Source organism: Plectropomus leopardus, chromosome 17, assembly GCF_026936395.1.
Source record: "Plectropomus leopardus strain MGB_pleo_1.0 chromosome 17, ASM2693639v1, whole genome shotgun sequence".
Taxonomy (NCBI): Eukaryota; Metazoa; Chordata; class Actinopteri; order Perciformes; family Serranidae; genus Plectropomus; species Plectropomus leopardus.
The window spans coordinates 22326114-22353779 of NC_142192.1; the positions used below are offsets into that span (position 1 = coordinate 22326114).

Genomic DNA, 27666 nt, shown 5'->3' on the forward strand with positions numbered 1-27666 from the left:
CACAGCGCGTCAGCACTTTGCCTCCCCCCTCCGTATCCCGTTTCTCTGTCATCTTTCTCCTCTTTTGGGGTGTCGGGCCAGCCACTGTCAACACAGAGAGATAGGGAGCAGACCAAAGTCGGTAGAAAAAAGAGAGGATGCTTTATTTTCAGGATGAGAAATGCTCTGTACAGATGTGAGTGTTGAGGTGTCAGTATGTGCTGGAAGGAAAACATCCTTCAACAAAACCCCCCCGGCAGGAAGTTTACTCTCCGCCTGCCATGAGACTTGACTTTAGAGAGGAAGAGAGAGGAGACAGGAGATGAAGAGAGTTATAGAGATAAAGTATTTGTACTTTCTCTCTGCTGTAGAGATAGTCGTGGTTAAAGATGTAGTAAACGTTTTTTGGATCTTTGTGTTTGAAGTAAGTGATATTTGATTTTTTTTAATAAGGCTGTTGATATATTTTTCTTATTGTCATCAAATCCAATGAAAATAACACAGACTGTATAGAAATAATAGCTGTGACATCAAGCATTAGTCTGTGGACTTGAAGCCTTGAGTCTGGCATTTTGGTCCTTTGTAATCTTTGATTTTCGGAGACTGAAATGAACAAGAAGGTGGAGCTGTGGAGAAGTGACGGTTGATCTGATTCATTTACTGTAGTGACGCCTCGCAGACCGTCTGTCACTCAAAGCAGCCATGCCCTTAATTATATGTAACTTTAATGCTTAATAACATATAAACGGCCAAATTATATAAAAAATCAACTCCTGTTAAGTTGTCCTCAGTGGGGAAATTTGGGGGAAGTTTTTTGTACCTGGCTGTAAACGTGTATTTCTGCTGTAAAGTGCCTCGAGCGGCCATACAAGTAGTTTTTGGCACCTCTGCGTTGGCTTCATTTTTAGCCCCGGAGGTTGCTGCTTGGAAAAAACGAGCACTGCAGGGATGACAAATTTTTGTCGGCCTCTTCAGGAGTTAGCATTGCCCTGGTTCCCTTGACAAGAAGCCAGTGGGGTCTGTCTGTTGGATTTGGGATTATTGCAGAAAATAACCTCTCTGGTTTGTAATACTTACACATTTTGTTCAGCAGATAATCTCAAATGAACACCACTTTTATGATTTTTGAAGCCTAAATACAGTCGCCAGAAGTAAAAATCTAATGTTGCTAATAAGCAAACTCTCATGCACTTTTCGTGCGTACTGTGCCAAAATTTGTACATATTCCACGTATTCAGTAGCCAGTAATATGTGTATAACCTCAGTGTTTGGGAAGGTGGCGATCACGTGACAAATGGCTGATCGGAGAAAGAAACTGGTCCTTTTAGGAGGCAGGTTGGAATTATGGATGGGTCACAAAACACAGGACTTTCCCCAGGACATTTTCTCCTGAACCTAACCAAAGTAACTTTACATACATAATGTCATACAAGCCATTATACGTGGATGCGTTGATGAAAAACGCTACTGTTTCGTGGCTTCACTTCATCACCACAATGCGGCTGTAAAACCTCGTTCAGCATGAACGAGGTTTTACAGTTCATTTTTTAAAGATGCATAAAAGCTTCAAAATACACAAATGAGGTTTTTACTGATGTATCTTATGTCATAAGACAAAATGTGAAAGTCTCTTAAGCTTGCATTAACCACGACATTATTTCAGGCATCTAATCAAAAACCCATTTAAAAAAACATTAGCTCTGAGATGAGGGAACTGGGAGTGCCAGATTACTAACTAATTGTAGTATTTTGGGACTGAATCATGAACCACTCTTTACCAAAACCAACACATTAATACCACTAACAGGTGCTGATATATCTTTTCTGTCCGTAACATAGACCCTAAAAACACATCAGTAAGTCACACGGCTGCACTGAATAAAATGTTCTTCATTAATATCAAAATGGGCACAATAGTTCATTTAGAGTCAATCCTGCATACACCGTTCTGCTGATGTACATACTCGCTACAGTATCAAATGTGTATTAATCCGCAGCTGAAAATAGTCCTGAAGAAATTACAATTTTCTCCTGTTTGACTCATACAGCAACGAGCTGTTTTAGTAATTAACATGAGTTTTGTTTAATAAAATGAAACTTTCTGCTTGTGACTTGTTTATAAGGATTATTCCTTCTTTCTGGGACATGTTTACAATATGAAAAATAAACTCCAGACTCTGTTTTTTCAGGAATTTTTCAGACTGCATTCAGGCAAACTGAGGGATAATGTCTCTGCTCACAGTTTGAATGTGTGGTCGAATAGTCAGCTCAGCTTGCTTTGTTCATTTCACAGCTATCAGCCACTAAAATGCAGGGAAACACCCTTTATCCAGGGGTTAGTGCTCAAACACTTGTTTACACCGGTTATGTTTTCTGACAAAAATAGCTATGTGGGCTTTGTAGGCTCGGCATCTATTGTGAATGATGCAGTAAACTGCTATTTATATACCGCTGTTTTCACAAATACAGAAATATCCTATAGTCGGGACATTTTTTTCTAGACGTCACTATATTTATTGCCAGTGGCTGTATCCACATGAAAGCTGATATTGAAGAAAATGTGACACTATCTTAAAATCAGTAAAGCAGTGGGAGACTCAGCGCTACCTCTGCTGAACTGTACAGAGAGTAGCTGTTAAAGCTTGATTTCTGTTGCTTCAAGCTATTTTAAATGACTCATCCGTCTCTGATTGTCTGAGGCTGTGACCAAAATCATTCCCTTATGAACTCTTTCACTGTTTTCTTTATAATATTGGGGTTGTTGCAAAAATTGTCAAGCGCCTTTGAATACTTGAAAATAACAATATAGGTCCAATTTATCTATTATTATTATTATCATTATTATCATTACTAAATGCTACATGCCTCACAGACACTCCATTGTGGGTTAGGGTGAAAAAAGTTTATGTAAAAACAGGAATAATGTTTGAATATTGATATGATCTAATTTCTCTGGTAATTCAGCCCGTCACCAGGCCGCTTTTTAACGCCCCTCAGGGTGTGATGTCTTCAGTGAAGTTAACCTTTGACATCTCTATGAGGCTTATCAGGATTTAACTGATTCTAATGTAAACCTATCTTCAGCAATATTTGATGTTCAGAGCAGCTGACAGAGTGTAAAGATTAAGAGAGTCCATGTAAGGTGAGAGGGTGTTTTGTGGGTTCAAAACAAACAAAAACTTTCAGCCAGGAGGCTGCTGTTTGTGTCCTGCGTGAAACCAAAGTCAGTGCCATTTTCACGTAATGTAACTTACAGCCATCCATGACGCATTTTTATCACTCGTGCATTGCATTTACAGCTGGTTACATACATATTTAAACCAATAACGTGTTTTTTCTAAACCTAACCAAGCACAAAAGCTGGAAAGACTAATTAGTCTGAAAAAGTGCGTATTAGTTATTTATAGCTAATTCAAAGAAGAACAGTGGCTAAAATGTCCGCAAATTGGGAAAACACAGATATTCGAGAGCTGCTTACTCACCGAGAAGAGGACGAGATCAGCTGCCATATAACAGCGAGGGTAAATGATTGTTATTGTAACATTAATGCCGTTGTTGTTGTTGTGCTGCAGACACTTATCTATTATGTAACACTAGAGACCGACATTGTTGTGTTAACATCGTCAGACCTCTTGATTCTGCAAAGCCACATTGCAATGTTTAATGACACACTGGAGCAAAAATGATGCCGCCATCATTTGGTTCCCTGTAATAATGCAAAGGAGGCTTAAAGAAAGGCCTTAGTAGTGGCCCCATAGCACGATCTCCAAGGGAAGCACACAAGGGTGCCAAATTGGGTATCGGTATTTAATCCAAGGGCTGAGTAAAGCGTCGGTATTGGATGACCTGGGATGAGAACACACTGATTAAGTGTAAGTTGTGTAATACAACTTGTACTTGTCAGGTCTGACAGACATCCATGTAGAATTTTAAGATTTGGACCAAGAGACACCCATTTATTAAACTAAGCTAAGCAAACCTTACATTGAACACACATTCACAGGGTTCCCACAGTCATGGAAAACCTGAAAGAGTCACATTTTTAGGAAAACTCTAGAATGAGTTAAAATCATAGAAAGTTTTGTAAAAGTCATGGAAATTTGTTTTGTGTAATGAACTTGTTAAGGTAATCTTCTGTGGATGTGACCTTCGATGTTGTGTAATGTAATGACAAATGTATTTTCTGCAGCTGCCGATGCGTCATAGCAGTAATGTCTGTCTGTCTGACAACATTTTGTGTACCATCACGTACGGTTCTTAATTTTCTCCCCGTAATATGTCTCTCCATTTGTGTATGCCAGCTGGCTGAAATAATGTTTAAACAGAGGCTGAATCTGATGTGGTGGGAAAGCAGCAGCCAAGTGGGTCCTGGAAAAGTTTTGGGAAGTGTTTGGAAATTTTTGTCCCTTAAATGTGCGGGAACCCTGCGTTTAAACTGAAAGCAGCAACACAAGAAAGTCAAATTTCCTCAAACCCTAAATAATTTAAAACATATTTTCTTTATTAGTAACCAATTTCTGCAGATGATCAACTGGACTCAATTTCGTGGGAATACAGCTCCTTCAAAAGCTTATCTTTCATTTTAGATACATGTGAAATCACTGATGGAGCAGATAACCCCCTGAGGGGATCTAACAGAAATTTGATGGGATGTTGCTCCTCTGAATGAATTTGGGAAATTCGAATGATCTTATCCCTTTTTTGTGCCTCTTATGTACTTTTAAAGACCTGACCTCCCCTTTCAGTTATCAAACCTTAATATGAAATCCAATGAGACCTGTCGGTCGATTAGGACCTGCCAGATGCAGTTAGGTAACTGCTTCATGAGTTATTATTGGCCCGGGTTTCCACTGTGGTGCAGCTAGTGGCCACTGCGTTGCTGATGACCGGTTAATTCAGTTTCCCGGTCGTGATAAGCACCGCGCTGTGCCCGCTGCTGAGGAGCTTTTGATCTCTGCTGATTGTTGCAGATTGGCAATCGTCTCAAAGAGATAAGGCCCTGGAAATTTAAAGAGGTTTACGAGTAGAGAGGGGACTTCATCTTTTAAGAGCTTATTAGTCTTAAAGATTACCCAAGGTCTTTCAATTTGACGGTCATTAGACAGCTGTGATTGAATAATAGATGAGATCCTGTTCTGTTCCTCTCTGCTTCCTGATCTCCGGTCTGCGGTTGCGTATCCGAGCGTCAAGCTGCTTACTCCGCCTATCTCTGCCGATGTCACGAGGGATGGCGTGTCGGTCCTTCACGACCGCTCTTTGTTGTCCGTCCTTGTAAAAGTCTTTATCTCCGCTCCCCGCCCTCTCCACCTCAACATCACTTTAAATGATGCAGTCTTTTCTCAACATGTGGGAGAGAAGGACTGTTTTCCCTCCTCAGGAAAATAAAACAGCCAAATGTCTGTCTTATTTATCTGTCTCTATCTATCTGCCTGTCTCTTTCCCCCTCTTACTCTCTCAATCTCCCCCTCGCCTTAAGAGCTTTCTTACTTGAGGTTGCAGTGGATTGATAATCTCTTTCTCTTTCTGACTCATTCTTCCCCCTAATTTTTCGGGGAAAAGTCTTTGAATTAACCACAACAATCCATTTCACCTTGTCAAGAATCTGATAAAACACCCAGCTCACCCTTATCTCATTTCGACTTCACTCTGTGCCCCCTTCCTCATCTGTTTTCTTCTTATATTTCAGTTACAAAACAGAATGTATTGCAAAGAAAACCATTTGTTTTTTTGTTTTTTTTCTATTTCCAAGTTCCTCGCGATCACAAATCACAGAGCCTACAGTCTGCTGGAAATTGGGTTTCCTTGGATCCGGGCCCGCTCCATCCTTCATCCTATATTTAATTCCCCCTCATCCTTTCCTTCACGCTTCCCCTTCTCTTTTTTTCCGCTTTGCTTTCAAACGAAGTCTTTTGAAATAGCCTCCACAAAGTTGGGAGCAGACATGAGGATGGAGATGGTGCATATGATGTTGAAAACGCTGAACGCCACCAAACACAGGCGATCGATTACAGCGCCAGCAAATTTCCACTGGTCGGCGACACTCTCGGACTCATCCTGCTCCCGGAAACGGTCGGCCATGTACCGCACCTCTTCCAAGATGGCCTGTAGCTGAGGGTCTCCTAAACCTGCAGTGGAGCACCCTCCAAGCCCTCCGGGACCGCCTCCAAAGCCCCCTCCACTGGAGACAGTGCTGGGGCAGCCTACAGTATCCATGTTGGGGGTGGGAGGTGGTGGGGAGCTGCAGAACTGAGATGGGAGGTGTGGAGGCGGGCTCCCTGCCACCCGCGGAGGCCCTGTGGAGATGTTATTCCTCTGCAGAGGCTCCGAGAGCATGGAAGGGTCCTCCATGCTCTGGTAGCCCATGTAAAGAAGGTTCCCGTTGTTGTTAGCGCTGGACTGGGTGTGGAGGTGAGGGTGCCCTGCGTGGAGGGGCCCCGTTTGGAGAGGAGCAAGGTTCTGCGGGTGCAGCGGGTGGAGGGTGGGGTCCGGAGGGTTTGGGATGCTCCCGCTCTGGGAGCCCGAGGAGCAGCGTCGCAAGTGGGGGGCACACGGGGGCCGCTCTGGGTCATCGTTCTCTCCTGGCCGCTTCATACGTAAGAACCATGCCACCCACTGCAGCAAGACGAGCTGCACCTGCAGAGAGAATACAGGAGAGTAAAGTACAGAAGCAGGACCAAGTCACTGCTTTGCAAGAAGTCAAACTCAAGTCTTTGCACTCAAGTCCCAAGTCAAAGTCTGAATTTTCGTTTATAGGTGCAATTTAGTCTTAAACCTGAGGGGCAGTAATGTGCCAGAGTCATGTGTAGTCTGCCAGAAAGAGGAAGAAGATCTGTTTTGACTTGGAGCGGAGCTTTATTTTACATATTCTCTGTTGTGATTGGTTGGTCTATTTAACTTTAACTAAGCTATAAACAGAAATGTATGACACTGCAATGTTCGTAATTTAAGGAGGCATTGGTAGTGGAGACAAAAATGGTAAATTAAAGTTCTGCTGACGTGCGCCTGTAGCAGCACCTGTACTTCATGCTACCCCTGCATAAGTCAGTGCCCCACTTTGGCCACCGCGGTAAAAAAAAAAAAAAAGTCTGTACACGCCACTGCTTTCACAAGCATTTAAACTTCTGCAAAATTAGTAAAGTTGACAAAAAAAGACCCAAGTAGGGAAAAATATCCAGAAAACTGCGTTTATAATTCTTATAATTATATATTTGAAATTATATTACAGAATACATCTTGTTTATTTTTGTCTTACTTTACTACTTACTAAGTTGTTGTGCTTATTTTCAGATAATTGTCTTCTAACCTTTGACTCGTTTCTGGCTCGTTTTTGGGCCATGTCATGTGAAGAGAGTCATGTCATGTGACAGAAAGACTGCATATGCCAGTTTTATGCACATGGCCCCAGACCAAGTCAAGATTGCAAGAGTCTGACTCAAGTCTGGAAAATTAGATATGTAATGATGTGATCGTGAACAGCAATAGCAGAGTGAAAAGAGCACAAATCCGTACGAGGAAGAAAAAGAAAATAGAGAGAAAACTGTTAAGCATCAAGGCCACTTGGCTTTGAAAGCCGCCTACACATCTTGACCTTCGCATAACACCAGTTAAGCTTGGCGAATAGCCTCATTTGTCGAGGATTGATGTCGATGCTGTTTTCCAACCTTGCATCTTGTTTCAAAATGCAGCTGCGCTTGTATAAGTACAAGTATAAGATCCTCGCCAGGGACGCCCAGTTAAAGTGCCTGAGGCAAATAGGATTTTTAGCTTTGACTGTATCTCCAGCAGAGAGGATACTTAAAAAGACAGCATTAGATTTAAACTGTGGAATTATTGAGATTGACTGTCAGATTACAGCGTAATGATCTTGCAATAACGTCTCGGTAAACTGCGGCATTAAGATAAAAAGAAGATTAGCTGCTCGCAACTTGGTACAAATTCAAAGCTTGTTCTATGTTCCTCTCACTTCCTCTCTTCTCCCTTGGAGAAAGACTACACGTCCCCTGAAAGGGCATATAGGCCCAACAGCATCCAGATGGGTGTTTGGCATCTAATGAGAAGCTAATGTCCAGATGACTGCTCAATTAGTCTCCACCGAGTGTGTTTACTGGCCAGGTAACAGTCCCTGTTGCCGCCGCTGCTGTTGATGTTGTTTTTGTCCGGGCTGCAATTATGAACTGTGCTGGTTCGATGCACTCATCTGAACCACATCAATTAGCTTGTTAATTGGCCGTCGGACTGTCTGAACAGGCCATTCATCAATAGAACGTCCTTCAGCGCGTCGACATATGCGGCATGTGCGCTCTCATGCAGTCGATACGTTCATATATCAATAAACCAGCCGATCGCTTAACCAACTGCACATCATTTTGCGTGTCATGTCTCTATTTCAGAACTTTTTCTCCCCCACATTTCACATTTTTTGTTATATTCACATTAAAATAACATTTTTGTTTAAAAAAAAGCTTCATGCATTTTTTAGCATTAAACAGAAGGCAAGAAAAATAAGAAGAGGGAATGAGTCAAATTGAATACGCCTACATATCCAAAGCGCTTTGAAATGCACTCCTGTTGAAGTCTGTGGCGAGGCATTTGATGAACACGCTCAGGCAGACTGACACTGCCGGATGAGTCACAGCCGAGGAAGTCGGAGAATGAAAGGAGAAAGGAAGCTGGCAGAGGAGCACAGGTAGCACTGACAGATGGATGAAATGTTACTGGAAATAGCAGAGCATGAGACTAATGATGATGTGTAGCAGGGATTAATAACAGGATCAGATCTGAAACAACCATTGGCCAACCATTAACCTAACAAGCTGGTCTGTGTGATGTATGTGAATGATAATGCACCTGAGGTTATGATGAAGAGCTCACCCATTTCGGCATGTTTCCTCCATTTGGATCGTGGTGATGATACTGCAGAACCACCACTGTGGCGATGACTGACATCCCAACGATGATCATGATACTGGCGAAGTACTGACCTGGGCGGAGTAGAGAATGGAGAAGCGTCATATTTCATTTTGAAGTCAGTTTACACACACTGTCATTTCCTACTGACAGCCACGGTGACGGTAGTTCTGATGTGGCACACAGACATATAGAGAACCCCAGTAATGAGTCCTAAAACCCAGATATAAGTCAGCATTTCAGCGCCTCCAGTTCTCTTGTCTCAGAGTCAATTGATTTTTTTTTAATGAGTTTTTGGTTAGAAGCCTTAAAAAAGTCTAGTTTTGACACAAGCTTAAGAAACTTTCATGTTCTGCTCTACAACATAAAATACACCAGTAAATACCCCACTGCAAACTTTGAAGCTTTTATGTGTTTTAAAAAGACGGTTGCTAACAAGTCACTATATGACGCTTACAGAGCGTCATCATGCCGAACCGTGCTGACCACGGCCTCGAAGCGTTGCCGACGTGACTGTGGTGTAGTTCGTTTTTTAGCTTAACATTAGCACTTTACTTCAGGCGGTTACATTTAGGCTTCAAAAATCCCATAAGTGGTGTTTATTTGCGCCAAGAAGCAAATCCAGTTGCAGCAGCCTCGCACAGATCAGCTGTATGCAGCAGAGTTTTTATCCAACACCCTATTTTGATGCTTTGAATGATCTCTGGCACTTAATTTACAAGTACAAAAATTCTAGTATGAATCAATTTATTTTCTCTGTGAATTAGAAAATGTTCAAGGAGCCAGTTGTCACCCTATTGCGGGCCGGATTTGGTCCACAAATTAAGTTTCACTGGCCTACAGAAAAACGTCATCCTGGAGCACTCTTTAAACAAACAAAGACACGGCTACAAGGTTATCATAAAAACATACTGTCATGTTAACTTTCTTTACTGTTTAATCCAAAATGAACATATCCTTTGTTAAAAATCTTCATGCCAACGTGGGACCTGATATCAACATTACTTGCCTGCTTAGCGGCATAATGTTTTTTTAAATCAACAGACAGATTAAGACTGTGTCAGGGTAGTTATTTTAATTAAAAAGAATTATGCTGAAAGCAGCACTCTGGTGATTATGACTCTACATTTTTTTTCCTGAAGTTTTTAATGACCAGGATTTGTGTCTTTTAGGCAGAGATGGCCCTGCATCTGTCTCTGGCTGCAATCTCACTGCAGCTCACTAAATATCATTTCCAGCAGTGTGCCCGCAATCAATTTAGCCAATTAAATTTTAAGACGAGCAGATGGCTCAAATAAATTTTGTTGTTCTGCTTTGTTTTTTGGGGTTGAGCTACCCATTTTGTAACTCTAGCACTGTGTAGTATGTTGTCACTGTGTTTTTTATTCTTTGTTATGGGTCATTTTTATCCATCCAAAGGTGAGGTGGATAGTGTTTGATGTACTAAAGACCTCTGTGACAAACCTGAGATTTTTAGCCAGTTTGGTGTGTGTGGCTGTAGGGACGGCAGTGTTGATCAGTCAGTCCATGGACGGATTGATTGCTGTGTCATTTTGACATTAAAACTTGTGTAGGCAGTTCAATTTTGGCGACATTGGGCAAAAAGCCCATAATAAACTTTGAGCATAATGTAACTCAAGTGGTGTAAGAGAACACAAGACTTCTGCACGTCCTCTTGGCTCTGTTTTCAGGCTTTTGAAAATCTAGCCTGTATTGGGAGATTTTGACCATGTTGAAAACAGTTGGGCTGAAACAAAGCACGGCCCACCACCTGGAGCAACTTTACCTGTTTTTTTTCTTCTTTTGTTTTTTTTTTTAGCCAAACAGTAGCCTGCAACCAAAATATGTTTCTGAAAAATATTTGAGCGGAGGAGAATCTAAACAGAAATCTGCATATGTCTGCAGCATTTATAAGCAATAGAAAAAAGGTTTTGGTATATCAGACATGTTTGGGTTTCCGTTTCTAGTGTAAGTAGTTTTGACCAATCAAATTTGAATGGCGAGTAAACCGTCCATGTGGAGAGGTGGGTCACTTTGGCTGAAACGCAATCTCAGAAGCCATTAGCTGTCGTCTGACAACAAGTTAGCTTTATCAGCTTTTCATAAATGTGTCTGCTTATAGAGAATTACACAGAGAGCCGAAATGACCAGTGCATGGAAGAGGGGGTCTTGCCTCGAGTATCCGCTGGATACAGCTAATCAGCCCAAAATATTGGCCCTCACTCCCAGAGGCTTTATCCTTGTGAGTCCAATAGTGGATTGATTTTGAGATTGATTTTGTGTCAGTAAAAAAAAAAAAAAAAAACATGGTGGAAGTCAGTGAAAGGACTCTGCATTTTTAGCTATTGTTTAAAGAGTGGTTATGCAGCAGGCAATCCCAGTGATGCTACTGGTCCCTTGTCCCAATATCCAGTGACACAGACACCAGAGCATGCATCTCAAAGACAGGCTGCTCATGCACCATTATAAAATAAAATTTGTTGAAATGATTTCAGTGTGTATCAGTACTGAGTATCTTCAGCACATTTTAACAATAATTATGGTCAGTACATTGTAATATTACATTATTATACCATATCTTGATTTCAATTGGATGTTGAAGAAATGCAGTGGGTTTTAACTAAAGTTAAAGTTAACTAAAGTAGTTCATTAAGCATCATGTGAACACTTGAAAACACACAATCAGTGTGTTTACATGGACATGAATAACCCATTTATGATCAGGAGTATTCTGTTTATGTGTTTGAGCATGTAAACATATTCTGTTTATGAGAAACCTAAAAATGCTAGCTGGAGCACTCTGGAAGAAACTGGGTTGTATATGCAGAATGTGAATAACGGCACTCGCCAAGCGGCCGGTCAGACCAGAAGGGAGAAACGAAACTGAAAGCGCTGAGAGAAAGAGAGGGAGGGGAGCCGTCATCAGGGCGAGGCTGACCCGACTTGGATGGAGAGCTGTTCTTCAACCAAGCCTTCTTCTTGCTAATGTTCGGTCACAAGATGTGATTCATGCTCACTCAGCTGAAATCTGGGACTGCTCTGTGCACATCTTCACAGAGACAGGGTTAACCCCTAACATCCTGGATCAAGCTGTTGCACTGGATGGACGGACCTTGTTGGGAGCCGAAAGGACACAAGACTCTGATGCAAATGCACTGCAGGAATCGAATGACGCCATCAGCAGCAACCAGATGGAATTTTTCATAGTAGCTGCTGATTTTAATAAACTTATCCTTCAACTCCAAAGATGTGGCAGGATCACGGACAAATGTCATTTCGTTTTTTAAACTTTGTTTAAAAAATGACCAATAAATCTACCTTTTGCCTTCCTTCCTTCCTTCTAAATGCCATATTCCAAATATGATCATAATCAGAATAAGCTTCATAAATGGGTTATTTATGTCCATGTAACAGCAGTCACTGTGTCTTGCATACCTATAAGAGGGACAGAGTCAGATGTGGCAGGCATGATCTCCGCGACCAGCAACATGAAAACAGTGAGAGACAGCAGGACGGTGATACCTGCAGAGAGAAAGAGTGATGTGAGAACTTCATGCTGGAACTACATTGTGCTGAGCAATCAATATTGTGGTTTTGTCTCCTTCTCTGAGCAGCGGTACTTTCTTATGAAAAACTACATTAGTGTGTTTGGAGTTTTGATTAATGGTCACACTTGGGATGAGTTCACGTTCGATTTATTTAAATGACCATCTAATGCTCATACAGTGAATTACTTTTTGGCATTCTGTACCTCTACAGCAAAAAACACTTCCACGCAGCAAATAGCCATACATTTTTTAAGTTGTCCAAACTACGCCTACGTGCACATGAACACACACCTCACACACTCCTGCACTAAAACTTATCTCCATCTTCATCTATCCACCTCCACACTATCTGTCTCACTTCATCCAACCGACAGAATTTAAAGAGTGCTTTGCTGGCATAACTCTGCCCGTACAGAGGCATTCAATTAAAAGTCAGGACCAAGAGATAAAATATGAATGCCCTTTCTGGATATTAAGAAAATTAAAAACACTTCTTTTATGTTGCTATTCTCTCTGAGAAATGACGCGTATTCTTTTTAAAAGCATGCTCCTCTCACCCCGTCGCCAAGCCACTTGGTCCTCGTGTGTCCTCCATCAAACGGAGTGACAGAGTATTTTCCTGGAAGGCAGTGTGTAAGCTCTCTCCCCCTAATCAATTCACTAGCCTTAATTACATCAATAGGTTAATTGGCTGTGTGTGTAAGGCTTGGCATTATTTTCCGTAAAGAAATGCTGCGTAATGCATCCTGTATTGAGGTTAAAGATATGCTTTGACAATGCTGTCGCAGCCTCCCTCTGAATCTCCTCAGGCTCAGAATTTAGTCTTAAAAGAAAAGGTATAAAGCATTTAGCTTTTAAATATTTTTTATTTTAGTGTATTTTGTGAGTCATCAGACTGATGCAAAGAAATAGGGCTGCATTAACAGTTATATTATACAGTTAATATTTTGGCTATTTATTTGAGTAAATAATTGGTCATTTTTACTATAAGATGCCAGAAATAGTATTAATTATAATTTTGCAGAGTCCAATAGCCTTTTTTATGGCTGACCAGCAAACCAAAATGCAAAAATGTTCTGTTTTGGAGAAGAAGAGACCTCTGCAGATAATTAAGATCCCTGTAAAAGAAAATCTCCTGAAAAACAAGGATCTTAAGTTATCAGAGAAAAAAGGTGAATACTCTTCAGCAGGTGCGGGTTAGAAGCAACATACCAAACACTGAATTCTAATGTGAAACTGATTTATTCAGTGTTTTTATTGGGTTATAATCGCCTTTGTCTACTTGTTTTGGAGAGGAAGAGACCTCTGTGAATGATTCAGGTCCTGCTAAAAACCTCCTGATGTCTGGATTTTAAGTTTTATGAGAAAAAAAGGTGAGCACATTAGCAGGTGCTGGGCTAGCAGCCTTTCTCTGAAATGCCAAACAGCATCATAAAAAGACGGATTTGTAACACAAAATTGCTTTATTCATGTGTTTTTACTGATTCTAATTACCTCATCAGTTTGTTTTGGAGACCTCTGCAGATAACTAATGCCCGCTTAAAACTTCCTGAAAAATGAAAAAGAGAAGGAATTCTAATCGGGAGAAATTTTAGCTGGTTGCAAACTGCAATCTTCACCGTTAGATGCCCCTAAATCCCACTAAATATTACGCACAGTTCCATTAAAATAGGCTCTGACAAATAACTGATTGTCAAAATAGTTGCCATTTATGTTCCTGTTAATTCTCTATTTGATTAATCAGCTCGTACCTTCAGCTCTTGTCAGAAAGGTCAGGTTATCTAGATAATCTGACAACCAGACAACACAAACTTCAGACTGAAGCGTCTGTGTTGTTTTGTGTCTTATGAGGTGAGCATCATCCATCTTGTGCTCTGAGCAGGTTGATATTAAAATGTGTTTGCAGCTGCTGTTCGATGGCGCCACTGCTTCCTCTCTCTCCTCCAGCCTATTATAGTGCGATTTGGTTGTCTCCCACCTTTCCCTCCTCATCAGTCCTCCCTCTCTCTTTTATGCCGTCTTGTCTCATCCTTTTCAAATTCTCCTCCTGTCTGCTTTTCCCTTTTCTCTACCTTCCCACACCCATCCGTCTCTATTCCTCCCTCCTCCTTGCATTTCTCATCTTTCTATTTCATCCTGTAATCCCTCTCCTCTCTCAGCTCCACACCCTCGCTCCCTTTGCCTCTTTCATCCCGCCCCATAGTCTTCAACTGCTGCCACTGCTTCATTTTTTCGCCTTTATTCGAGGAAGGTTTGCTTGTTGTCAGTGCTCAGTTTTAGGCAGCCGTGCTACTTGTACGTTCACATTTTGGATTATGAGAGCACCCAGGTTGGAGATTTGATGTGGTAATGGACACTTCATGAGTCTGTGATACAGCTGATGTAAATCTATCAGAAAGAGAACACGCTGAACAACTCTTTGTCTTATTCACCTCACCAAACTTTTAATTGTGGTGGGGTTGTTTTCCGTTTCCTTTTATGCAGTCCATTGTCTGGTCATGTGAAGCATGCAGTATTATGCAATTTTATCTTCATCTTTTGTTTAAGTACTTTTTGTAAAATACCATATTTACTCTCAGTGGATACAGATATTTGTGTTGTGTGAGTCATGGTTGGTTTACTGTAGGGCTCAACCTATATTGGTTTTTCAGGGCTGATACCGATCCTGATTATTAGTAGTTAATGACACAGATTACTGATATTTGGAACTGTTACACATTTACAGTGAAAATGAAAATATTTTTGTCGAAATTTAGAATTTGGAATATAACAAACTCCAACACAAAACTTTGTTTAAATGCCTTTAGCATATGTTTAATCAAAATAGAAAGTTTTTTTTATAAAGTTCAGTGAAAATTTAAATAAAAAATTCATGAATAAAGATAGCCTCCTGAGGTTTTATACAGTATAAGTTCCTCCCATGCTGACACTTTCTTTGCATGTATTGCAGACTGCCTCCCCTGGCGTGGGTTGAGTGTAATGTGCAAACCTTTTTTAGTCATTAATTTTATCAGCGTTCATTAATTTAAAACATTGATACAGATAATCTGCAAAATGCCAAATATCAGCCCCGATAATCTGCCAGACTGATAATCTGTTGACCCCTACTACTCAGCACAGGCCCAGGGGCCATTTGGTTTTCAACTTCAAAATATCAGTCAAATGAACACATACTGACCATGAAGAGACTCAAAATGACCACAAAGAGACCCAAAACAACAGCCAAAAGAGGCAAAACCACCAAAAAATCTGTGTCTTCCTCCTGTGTAGGACAGGTGGTGGGGGCTTTGCATGTCTGTTCTCAGGGGCCTATTGTTTCCTTCCTCACAAAATATTTGCAAAGCTTAATTTTTTTAAAAATTTGAAACTTGCATTGTGCAAACACTTTGTGTTTACTTGCCATCAGTTTTATTATGTCTAGTTGGTGCATTGAAGCACTTCTTTCCTTTACATATAGATCAGTGTAACAGTGTGAAACTATAGACTGGCTTATGTATCCCATCACTTGTGTGTTGTTTGTGTGCGTGCATCCTTGTACATAAGTACATGACAGCAGACAAAATGGAGGTCCACTCATGAAATCGTTGTGCTGTTAGCATGGATAGATTACCGAGTGGGCCTACCAGGCAAAGGCTCAGGGGCCAAAAGTGTCAGGAGCCCTCCTGGCCCTCACCAGCAAAATGTAACTCAAAGAGGCATGTACAGACCAAGAAGAGCTTCAAAAATAATGACAAACAAAAATAAAACAACTACGAAAGAGATGAAAACAGACACAAAGAGACAGAAAACAGCTGAAAATAGACAAAGACCCACAACAAGACTCAACAACTGCAATAAAGGGAAAAAAACAACCACAAAGAGAATTTAAATGACCACAGAGAGATGCACAACAACCACAAAGAGAAAAAATAACAAAAAGAGGCTAAAAAAACAATCAAGTCTGTGTGTCTTTCTCTAAGATGATGTGGCCTTACGCATGTTTTTGCCAGGGGCCCATTGTTTCGTGATCCACGTTACCCTTAAAAGTATGACTGGCCAATAAGAAAAGGAAAAACAACCTTGGACATCACCTTGATAAAGAAGATAAACAAAAACAGCTGCACCTCGCTGTGTGCACACTTCTGCAGTTACAAACCAGGACGTGAAACCGACAAGCCGACTTCATATGTGCTTTTGCCCAACTACAACTGCCTTTTGTCGATCCGTTTCCTCCATCATTGCTCTTTTTGATCCACTCACCCAGTGAGATCTTCTCTCCAGAGTCAGCTGGCAGCACGAAGATGAGCAGCGTCATCGAAGACAGCAGCACACAAGGGATGAGCAGGTTCAGGGCGTAGTAGAGCGTCCGCCGCCGTATTGTCACAACAAATGTCACATCCAGGTAAGGTTCCTTACAACAATCATAGAAGACCTCGTTTTTGGTGCCCGGAACCCCTTAAAGAACAAGAACAGAGTGAAATCAACTCCATCGCCCTGGAACTACGTTTCTATGCCAACGCACCGTCGATAGCCGAGGCCAGAGGCATGATGTTTTCAGGTCATCTGTCCGTCTGTCTGTCTGGCATATTCTTTCTAATGAGATATTTTAAGAACGCGTTGAGGGAATTTTTTCAAGTTTGACACAAGCATTGACTTGGACTCAACAATGAGCTGATTAGATTTTGGTGGTCAAAGGTCAAGGTCACTGTGACCTTGTCTGTCTCTTTCTTGTGGATGTGATATCGCAATAACACCACAAGGGAATGTCTTTAAATTTAGCGTGAACATTCGCGTAGAGTCAAGGATGAAGTGATTCAATTTTGGTGGTCAAAGGTAAAGGTCATGGAGACCTTGCACTTGTCTTATTCTTGTAAAAGCAATACCGCAAGAACACCTTGAGGGAATGTCTTCAAATTGGATACAGACATTCACCTGACGGACATTCGCTGATGAGCCGATTAGAATTTGGTGTTCAAAGGTCAAGGTCATGGTGACATTGCATTCATCTTAGTTTCACAAAGATGATGAAGATATCTGAAGATGGCCTTAAGGGACTTTCCTCAGATTTGGCACAAACATCCATTCGGACTTAAGAATGAACTCATTAGAATCTGGTAGTTACAGATTAAAGGTCAAGGTCACGGTGGCCTATTAAAACATATTTTTGGCCACAACTCAAGAACCTTGGGTGCCCTCTTTGACACTGGGCTTATTGTATCGATCTTCTGTGCTGCCGCTGGGAAAGATGTGCGTGAAACATCTATGTTGCACACAGGCATACAACCATGTGGCGGTATTTCTAGTAGCTGAATATACAACGCAAACTCACCAATTAAGTCCCACTCTCCATTGGGCATGTAGCCTGAGATGTCAGCATCGTTCATCTGGAGATCCAGCAGCCAGCCGTCATACGTCCAAGAGCCAAACTTGAGCTCACACTTCTGGATGTCAAAAGGGAACCAGCGAACATCCACGTTGCATGTGCTCATAAAGATTCCTAAAGACAAAAGACGAGGAGGCAGAGGGTTGAAGCTTTTGCAATCAATTGATTAAATGACAACATTGACCCCTACTGTTTCCTGTACAGAGGTGACAAGGGACAGATTACCCTGAGGGCCACTTGTGTTGTGCAGAGAACCTGTCCTGAATATCAAGTTGCTTGTCAGAAAGAATCATTCATTCATTTCATATCCAGCCGGCTCCAAGGACTGAGCTCTGAAGTCAACCACCTGACATTTTTATATAGAAACACTGTGAAATGTGCTGCTTTACAACCAGGAGTTCGCACTGCAATGGGATTTTTATTAACATTGTGCAAGTCTACAGAGAGTTTACTATTTTGAAATTGAGTATGGAGGCTGGAGAAGTGAAATCAAAGACTAGATTGGAAACAGTCTCCCATCAAAGAGACGTGTGTAAAAAAAAAAAACTTGGCAGCAGTGTTGTCACCCGCAGGTTTCAGCTATTCTCTTCTGCAAACTGTTTCTCTGCCTGCACACACAGCTGTTAGCGAAGCCTCGGCGATGGAAGGAAACAACAGTGACACGGAAAAATGAGATTGTGAACCATGCACTAATCAGATTACCACTTTTAGTTCGCTGAATAAATGCACTCGCATGCATATGCCCAGGCAGGCGTGAGCACATAATCATAAAGACACACACTCGCTGGTGTCCAACCCCCAAATGAAGAATCACAATGAATCCTCGCAGTGGGTCGCTGGCAAACTCCAGCCCCTAAAGTAATTACTGAAATAAACGAATCTTGTTGAGACGTTCAGGCGCACGCAGAACCAAAATGCCATTGAAGCCTTACAGCCCTCAAAGACGTTCATTATGAGGCAGCCAGCATGCAAATCAGCCTTCAGAGTGGATTGAAAGCCGAGTAAGGAGGTTAGCAGGTTGAAGGTCGGTTTCAAAGAAGAGGTTGAGCACAAAAAAATGACATCAAATTAAATAGTAGCTATAAATTTTCTTTTTATGCACTCCTGCTTACTCTCTTAAATCCAGTCACTGACACCAGGTTCTTGCCCTTGCTTCATGGGGATGATGTCTTTATAATTACACCCTTTTGAACTTCTGAGGCACTTAACCCTGAATAACATTGATCAGGTAAAAGTGGTTCTGTCTGCCCTTTTGCAGCCCAATGATCTGCGCAGAATATTTCTGCCTCTCACAGATACCCAGTAACCTTGAAGCAACACTCACAAACACCTGGATTTTTCTGCTGCTTGGAATAATCTGCCTCCCTCGCTCTCTTGCAGCACAGCTCCCAAAAATAAAACTCCATCATTCTGAAAATCACTTCCCATGGAGGTATTAGGCCCAGAGACATGATTCCCTGTTTGCAAATGTCACCAAATGAAGATATGAGCTAAAATCTGTTACACCTTATCTCCTGTTATGCCCAAACATAACACCTTTACCTCTGCAGCTACCAGAGATTTTCCTGCAAATGATGGTGTGCAGCAGACACCTGAGATCCTCCGCCTTTGAATTATTTACCGTGTGTCAAGCTCCTGCTCCATACCTGCCACCCACAGACCTGTTGTCTTTTATTTACTGGCAATAACAGCCCAAAAAGACCTCAGGAATTGCAACCAGGCTTGTGTGAGGGAGTCAGAAAATCTTGTTTTTCTCCTTTTCCCATCTCTCTCCCTGCTCTCTTTCTCATCATGTGTTGTAGTAAAAAAAAACTCTTCTCTTTATTCTCCTAAAGCAGAGCTCTATCGCTTTATTCTTTTTCTAATTGGCTCTGATCCAAATCGCAGCATTAAGGAGCTTTATTTACATTCAGCAGCAGCCTATTAATAAACATGGCCGCTGAACAGAATTGATAGGGTGGCTTTCTGAGCTCGACTTTTACTTCAGAAGGCCATTTCAACTCAGCCCCCTCTAACGCTTCGGATTCAATCTCAGCCCGCTGTAATCTGGTGTATAAAGAAACGACTGAGAAAATACAAAGTAAAGACCCGTGGAAACCCAGGGGAGCCGTTACTTTCACACTTGCACAGGTCTTGCGTTTGGGTTGTGACGGGAAACAGAGGCGGCGAGCGTCTCCTATTTATAGGTGTTACTCACAGTGCTGGGAATCTGTAACCAGCGAGTAACCAGGGATGCTGTTTTATACCAGTAAAATATTAATGTTAAATGTACAAACGGGGGAGGCATGCAGAGATTGCAGAATGAGATGCTGCCGCTGCACCGAGGGGAGAGGAGGAAGTGATAGGGAAGGGAGAAAGGGATAAACAGCAGTGAGAGCATGAATGAATGAAAAAACAAAGAGACTCACCTGGGGGCATATACTCGGCGTACCCGCTGGAGTTCACCAGAACATTGGTCTTAAAGGTGGAGTCAAAGTCATCATCTGCACTGAGGAAGGACAGGGGAACAAGTGACACTATTTGATGGAATATAAAATTCATGTATGAGGTTTGTGTTAAAGGGGAACTACACCCTCTTTCAAAATGTATACGTGTTATTCCTATGGTCTGAGTCGATTAGTGATCAAGTATGAAGCTGCTCCTTATAGAATGAATTCAGAACTTTGTTGGGCTGCTCCTTGAAAGTTGGAGATTTGAATCGTCATTCGAGGACCTTCGGCCAACTGATATTGCATCACGTTGAGCAGTCATTTTTTTCTTTGCAGAGCACTTATGGGGATGTTTTGGTTCCCAGATTTTGCTGCAGAGTGATTGGTCTTGATGTTCATGCTACTTTTTGCAGCTGCAGACAGGCAGGTAGCGGCCCACATGAAGAGAAAGACTGCACCATAAGATGAAGAAGTGGTGAATTTACATTTCACAGCAAGTTAATAGGATTCAGTCTCCAGCATTTGCAATTTGTCGTTAACGCTGTTAACTTGTTTACTATATAAGGTCAATGCCACTGTCCCACTGAACCTGTTCAGACTCTGAACTTTGTATGGAAAACAAAAGTAATCATCCAATGATTATACTGGCCACATCTGATTCAACTGGCATAATTTTGAGTCGGATACATCCCTATAAATTTCGTCGAAAATGACAATGAGAACACCCACAATGTTCTGAGTGTATGGGAACATTTTCATTTCAGAAATGAGAGCGCTACAATAGAAGAGAGTTCATTTGGGCATAAAAAGAAAAAATTCTGCGACTCTTCAAAATCAGGCTCCCATTTATTGTCTATGGAGCAGCTCCAGACTTTGTACCCTCACATCACAAGTGTAGACTTCATTTCTCTGGTTTCTGGCTTTCAGAGAGATTAGCTCGAGCATGGAAATAACATATTGTAATTTTCAATTTAGTTGGTGTTCCCCTTTAAGGTGTTATTGCGTTTTTTACCTGTTGTAGAGCAGGATGTCTGGTGTCCAGACCTGGTCTGTGGTGAAGCGGAGGTTTTTTACTCCAGGATGCTCGCTCTGGTTCCACTGGAGATAGTGGTCGAACCAACTCTTTAAGACACAGACACAGATACAGTCTGTAACCCAGCACAGGCAAGCTGCTTTATCTCCAACCCCCTCAGTTAAAATGTTAAATTATTCATATAAAAATTATAGATAAATTATATTATTTCAGCAATACATAACTTAGATTCGCAGAGTGTAAGTCATGACCTTAATTCATATCTTAAAGATCATGGAAACTCCCAGCTGGTACCAGACGTCAACATGGCATCAGAAAGACATTGGAAAGATGTTAAATTTTGGTTGGAATGAAAATTATGTCGACGACATTTTAAATGTAACGCGTTTGAATTTCATGTTGTGTGGACGATGATATTATGATGTTTTGTAGATGTTGGGTTTCGTTCTCATACTTTCTGAAGAAATGTTGTTATTCTACGTCACACAGACGTTTGCATGAGACTTTTGGATTTTGGTTACTGAACAACAACTTAAAACCAACAAAATATCAACGTCACTTGTCGTCAGTAGTTTGCCTCAGATTGACGTTGACATTAAGAGTTGTCATGACATTGAATGTTGGTCATCCGATGCCACAACCTAAATTCAGACAAAATTGGCTGGCTCGTCCAGATTAAAATCACTGCAACCCATAATGCATCTAGTTCATTATCAGGTCTCTCAGGGTTCCTTACCATCCGTAGCCACATGTTAGTGGTGAGCACCTGGTTCTTCTCATCCTGTAAAACATTTAAAACCATTTTAGCACATATGGTTTCTTAAAAATGTGCTTTGTGAATCATGAGTCAGAGAGCGGGATGTGCTTTTGCATCCTCATGAAAGATTACAGAAACATTACCAGTTATCCTTTAAATCTGCAAATACAGGGGGGGAACTGTTATCACCATTCAATTATTATTATTATTATTATTAATAACAATCTCACAGCTTCAGGCATAAATATATTTATTATGCCTAACTTGGCACCAACTGAGGATTTTAATTCTCTGTTTCGAGGCTCATTTTCATATTGATTAACAAAACAGAACTAGAGGCTGGAAATGCTTATCGTTTTCCAAGAAAAAAGGCTTCATCACGCAGATTTAAAAACATCATCACATATTTTAAATTTAGACAGCCAACTGGTGGATGATGAACATCAGGTTGAAAACAACTGCGGCTATATAAACCTACCACATCCATGATCTGGATCATACTGAGGGAGAAGACGACGGTGAGAGGGAGGGAGTCGTTGCCCACTGGCCGCTCCATCCGATTGTAGTCCTTTAAGAGGTTTTTCAGCAGATTTCTCTGGTGTGGACCCTGCAACGACACTGAAGAGGCAGAAAAATATGAGAAAATGTAAATCAGTGAAAACAAGACACACTCCCCATCATTATAAAACCTTTGTATGTCAAAGTTCAGGTCAATGCTAAAACCCTTAATGAAAGATTAAGTCTAGTTTCCTGTGAAGTGAATAAAAATGACATCAACCTTTGAGGAAAACCTCCAACAAAAACCTCACTGAGGAATCAAATTAGTCTTCGGAGTGGTAGTACAGGAACAGATGCTGAAAAAAGAAAAAAACCTTTGCTGATCAAATCAGAAGATTTTGCCCCGAGGAACTGAACTTCCATTTCTATAAATACCCGTAGAAAAAGACTAAAAAGAAGCGCAATGGAGAAAAGAGGGAAACAGGATTTAATGATGAAATTAGCAGAAATGAAAAACTGATCTTTTATCAGCATTAGTCACACTTAACTTGACTTTTATGGTTTTACAAATGAAATATCGAGGAGATAGTCCCGCTCCTCGTTTAGAATGAAGTATTTCACATTAAAGGAATACTTCTCCTTCAAAATGATCATTTGTATAGCAATTACTCATCCCGTTTTATGCTGAATTCCTGAAGAAAAATGTTTTTTTCACATGCCATCATGGTGACCTCGGTGAAGTGAGGTGTCTGACCAGAGCACAAAGGATACTGAAAGACAGCAGCCATCCCAGACACAGTCTGTTCCCCCTGCTGCCGTCTGGATAAAGATACAGAAGTATCTGCTGCAGAACCACCAGACTACAGAGCAGCTTCTTTCCCCAGGCAAGAAAAATGACAAGAGTAACCAAGAGTCCAAAACCAGAGAAAATTCTTCTGAACTGAAGTAAATGGGGGGCACATTTACATTTTCTCATGCACACATTTTAAGTTGAATATTGCATGTACCTCAGAAACATGAAAACTGAGGGTTCACCCTCGATGTGTTACCTGAAGCTTTACATAAAATTATTGATGGTGATGATGATGAAATGGTAAAAAGGCTTGGACCTGCACTTGTATACAGACACATTTACACACGTAGTCACTGGTGGCCGAGACTAACACACAACCTTCTACCTGCTACTCAGTTAACCATTCAAACGCACTCAAACACCGCCATTGGGAGCAGCCCAACGATACTTCGACATGTAGACTGGAGGAGCCAGGGATCAAACAGGCGACCTCTTGATTATACCCCTTTTCCACCAAAATGAGCGCATGCACACAGGTTTTTTTGGGTAAACATGGGTAAACCTGCTAAAAAAGGCTTTAGACTCCTCTCCCATTGCAAGTAGAGCAAAGTTGTGTACATGACGCACCATGAACAGAGATTTGTAAAAACCTTACGGTGGTTACTTCTCTTTAATTTTCCCTTACTTTTTCAGTCTCTCTTTCAAACTCGGTGCAGACTAATTTGGATCGATATTTTAGCGCTGCTTCAGTGAAGGCAGTTGGTATTTTGTGGGGATGTGTCATTGCATCTCACTGCTTAAGGAGGTAAAATTAGCGCTTTCACCCGGGTTTCCATCAATGCTGACTGGAACCAGAAGCGATAAATATCCGTGACTACTGCATTCATTTGACCCGGTGTGAGTGCCAATTGTACACATTCCCATTGTACTGAAAAGTCAGGTATTCGCGGGTGTTTGCAGATTTTTTGTGCAGCGGAAATGAGGCATCAGTGGACAATGCGGTCTTCCTCCTTCCACCCCTCAAACCTTAAATAATTAAGTTTTAGCAAAAAATGCACGTTTGGGAAGTACTGAACATACAACTGGATAAATTTGGTTTGGATTATACTGCATGAGACAGTTTGTAAACTGATGTAATTTTTCAGTTTTGGGATTCTTTATTCGTTGTGGAGGCTGCGTGAAAAATCTTCCCCATGCATTTAAGGCAAGACTAAATGATCATACACATGATCATAAGTATTCCTTTAAAATGAAAAAATACAGAAGGAAAACAGGAGAGATTCAGAGAGAGCATGCGGAACAGTCAGTACACAAAAAGTAATCTAATTATAAATAGTGGGAAACCTAATCAGGGCATAATTGGCACTAATGAATAAATAATTAGGTTGGTTCGAAATGCTCCGACGTTATACACATAAAATGTTGAATAGAGATAATTATAGACTAACTGATTGTACTTGGAGGGAGTGTAAGCAGACTGTACTGTGACCCACAAATGTGCAGACCAATTTAAAATGTAAAGGATGTTGTGTATGTAGCTTCTTTGTTGTTTTCCATTAGATGATCTGTCACAACATAACCATGCTTTCTCCAAACTCTTGCATTTTATTTAAGATCCCATGGTTTCTAAATCTACTATTTATACCATGCTTAAGTACAGAGAATTGTTACAAATTGATGCTCAAAACATCTAGGGTTTTCTGGTGCAATAGTGAAGCAATTAAAAAACGAGGTCTTGGAATCGAAGATTTCGCTCAGTCTGGTGTTATATAACCTCGATAAAGTGCTGGAAAAGCAGATGCAGGACGAAAAGTCTGTGAGAGACTGTCGCGCGAAATAGAAGATTTTTTTTTCATTTCTAACTTAGAAGCTTATTTATGGGGAATGTCAGGGTTCAAGGAGCTGGAGTGCTAAGAACATAAAAGTTTTAAGTCTCAGTGGAGCAGTGGCAGAAATGTTCATGCATGTATGGAAAGATGTTTTTATACGATTCAAAGTGATGGAAAAGCTCTTTATGTTTCCTTAAACCTCGTGTCTGCAGCAGTATAGTCTGAAACTTTATCCTTTATGTGCTCTTGTCTTTTCTTTGCTGGACTTTCTGCTACAAAACCTCACTCTTGAAAACACAAACAAACAGAAAAGCATTTCACTTCTGGCACTTCTGCCTGTAGGGAAAGTTCACCCGCTCTCCTCACAGCTCTGTCATCAACTGTCAGCCTTTATACTCACTTCTGCTGCTCGGAGCCCCGGCAGCTCGGCTGCAGCAACGCGTCCACAACACAACAGGGAGGCAAGATGGAAGAGCCGATCTATACGTGAAATTCGATTGATCTGTGACCTGTTATCTTTGGGGGAGAGATCCCCTGTCATGGACGCAGATTTGGACAGAGAGAAAAAGGCTTGTGTGGAATGAGGGATAAAAAGAGATGAAATGTTATGACTGCTCGGATTCTTCTGCACATTGTTTCTGTCATCTGCCTCGCTGCACAGAATCAATCTGTTTAAACGCCTCTTGCACAGGGCATCCAAATCTCCTAGGTCAACTCAGCGTGAATATCCACAAAAATGAGAAGGAGAAATCAGTAACAAGATGTAAAAATCACAGTGAAGAGATGTAAACAAGAAATCAAACAGGTGAGCCAGATTCTCACTTTTCTCTCACACTTTAAAATCTTATCCCGGCATATTTTTCAGAAATCAAGCGTCAAAAAGAACGACCCAAATTTCAGAATTCCCTATAAAATCTCAAAGAATCACACTTTGACACTAAAGTGCCGCTGCTGCAATTCTGATCCCCGAAAACAGACTGAAAGACAGAGAGAGGTGTTCAGGCTCACCGTGGATCAAAGCAGAGAATCCAGAGAGGAGCAGAGCCACCGAGTACCACATCCTGGTGGTGAGGAGCAGGAGAAAAGAGGAGGCAGAAGAGGAGAAGCTCCGGATGTTGAAGGAGGAGGAGGAGGGGAGGGAGGGAGGAGAGGGAGGACAGACTCAGGAAGCTGCTGGAAATCCCCCGGTCTGCATCCAGTCGGCATCGGAGAGAAGGAGTGTGAGCGTGTGCTGGAGGAGAGGGGGGCTAAGCGAGGGAGGAAGAGGAGGAGGAGGAGATGGTGGCTGTGCTCGCTCTCTCTCTCTGTGTCTCCTTGTCTCTCTGGGAGGTGGGACTAAAATGGAGAGAAAATTTTCAGTGATGGGGGCGAAAGGGGTTGAAGATAGATCAGGAGGTGGAGGAGGGAGAGGTTTAAATTGGTCTGCCGCCATAAGTTGACCTTTGTAAAGACAACAGAAACAGATGATGCAGACGATTTTGAAACGCTAATGGACAATTGATTGGATAATGAAAAAGAATCCATATGCAAAAAAAGTGGACAGTGTCTCATTGAAAAAGGAAGATGAGTGGACTAAGATGTGCTTTTGCATCTTAGTCCACTTTTGTGCACAAAAAAAAGGCACATTATAGAAAAAGTAGCCGTAAAAGAAAATCTCCCTCTCTGTGTTTTATGGCTTGTTAACGTGCAGCACAACCTATATCAAAAATATATGGCAGCTGGTTACACATATGATAACACACCACAGTGGTTACAGTCACACACTGCTGGACTGGAAATGTGTGTGTCTGCAAGTGTGTGTGTTGCCCACCTCTCAGCGGGGGTTAGCTTTGAATCATAGGGGCAGATGGACTCCAGTTTAATTGCGAAAGTGCTGGGCTCTGCAGGAGGGCACGGGGAATGTGCATAGTTAAACTCTACTTCTCATTTGTCCTCACGAAATGCTGATGCAAGGGCAGAGGCAGCGAGAAACTGAAAGACTGGGAGAGAGTGAGGAGGGAGGGAGGGAGGAGGGGAGCAAGAGAGGAGGAAGAAAGAGTTGGACTGTATAATAGATTACCCTATTACTTCTACTGCCCTTCGGAATTACCCCTCTCCTAGGCAGCCTGTCACACATCCAGAGCGCTCCCGAGCCACAGATACATGCTCGGCTGCACACAGAGGATGGAGAGTGGCCCTCGGAGGCGAAAAGAAGGATGGCTAAGTCACCGCATAAAGCCGAGAAAACTGCATCAAGCGTGGAGCGAGGACGTACAATGTGCATCAGCAATCAGAGGAGAAGCATCCTGTCGCTGCATCTTGGCAATATTGCTGCTTAAACGTGTGCAAAATTGAGTTCATCTCATGAAAGAAAGGGGGAAAAAAAAGGCTCCTCGTGGTGTTATGCGCCAACCACCAGTGTGACACGGTGCCAAAAACAAAATTCATTAGGCTTCATAAAAATACAGATTGGAGGCACTGAGGCGTGGGTGACATCTGGTGGTTTGTTTTCCAACTGCATGCTGGATGGAGCTCAGCAACGCCGGCAGGAA

At 41.6% G+C, this 27666-nt stretch overlaps 1 protein-coding gene and 1 long non-coding RNA gene across 2 annotated transcripts in view; one reads left to right on the forward strand and one right to left on the reverse strand.

The window, feature by feature from the left end:
- The window catches only part of LOC148186655 (uncharacterized), a 36940-nt gene that overhangs the window by 5780 nt on the left and 3494 nt on the right, over positions 1–27666 (forward strand). The window lies entirely within an intron of this gene.
- Positions 162–26453, reverse strand: chrna11 (cholinergic receptor, nicotinic, alpha 11). The gene is made up of 10 exons (XM_042506817.2): positions 26144–26453; positions 22494–22633; positions 21995–22039; positions 21238–21347; positions 20205–20284; positions 17743–17910; positions 16674–16868; positions 12322–12408; positions 8851–8960; positions 162–6612 (listed from the first exon to the last, which is right to left on the reverse strand). Exons 1-10 carry the CDS (start codon positions 26193–26195, stop codon positions 5875–5877), a joined length of 1725 nt encoding a protein of 574 aa, XP_042362751.1. The 5' UTR covers positions 26196–26453; the 3' UTR covers positions 162–5874.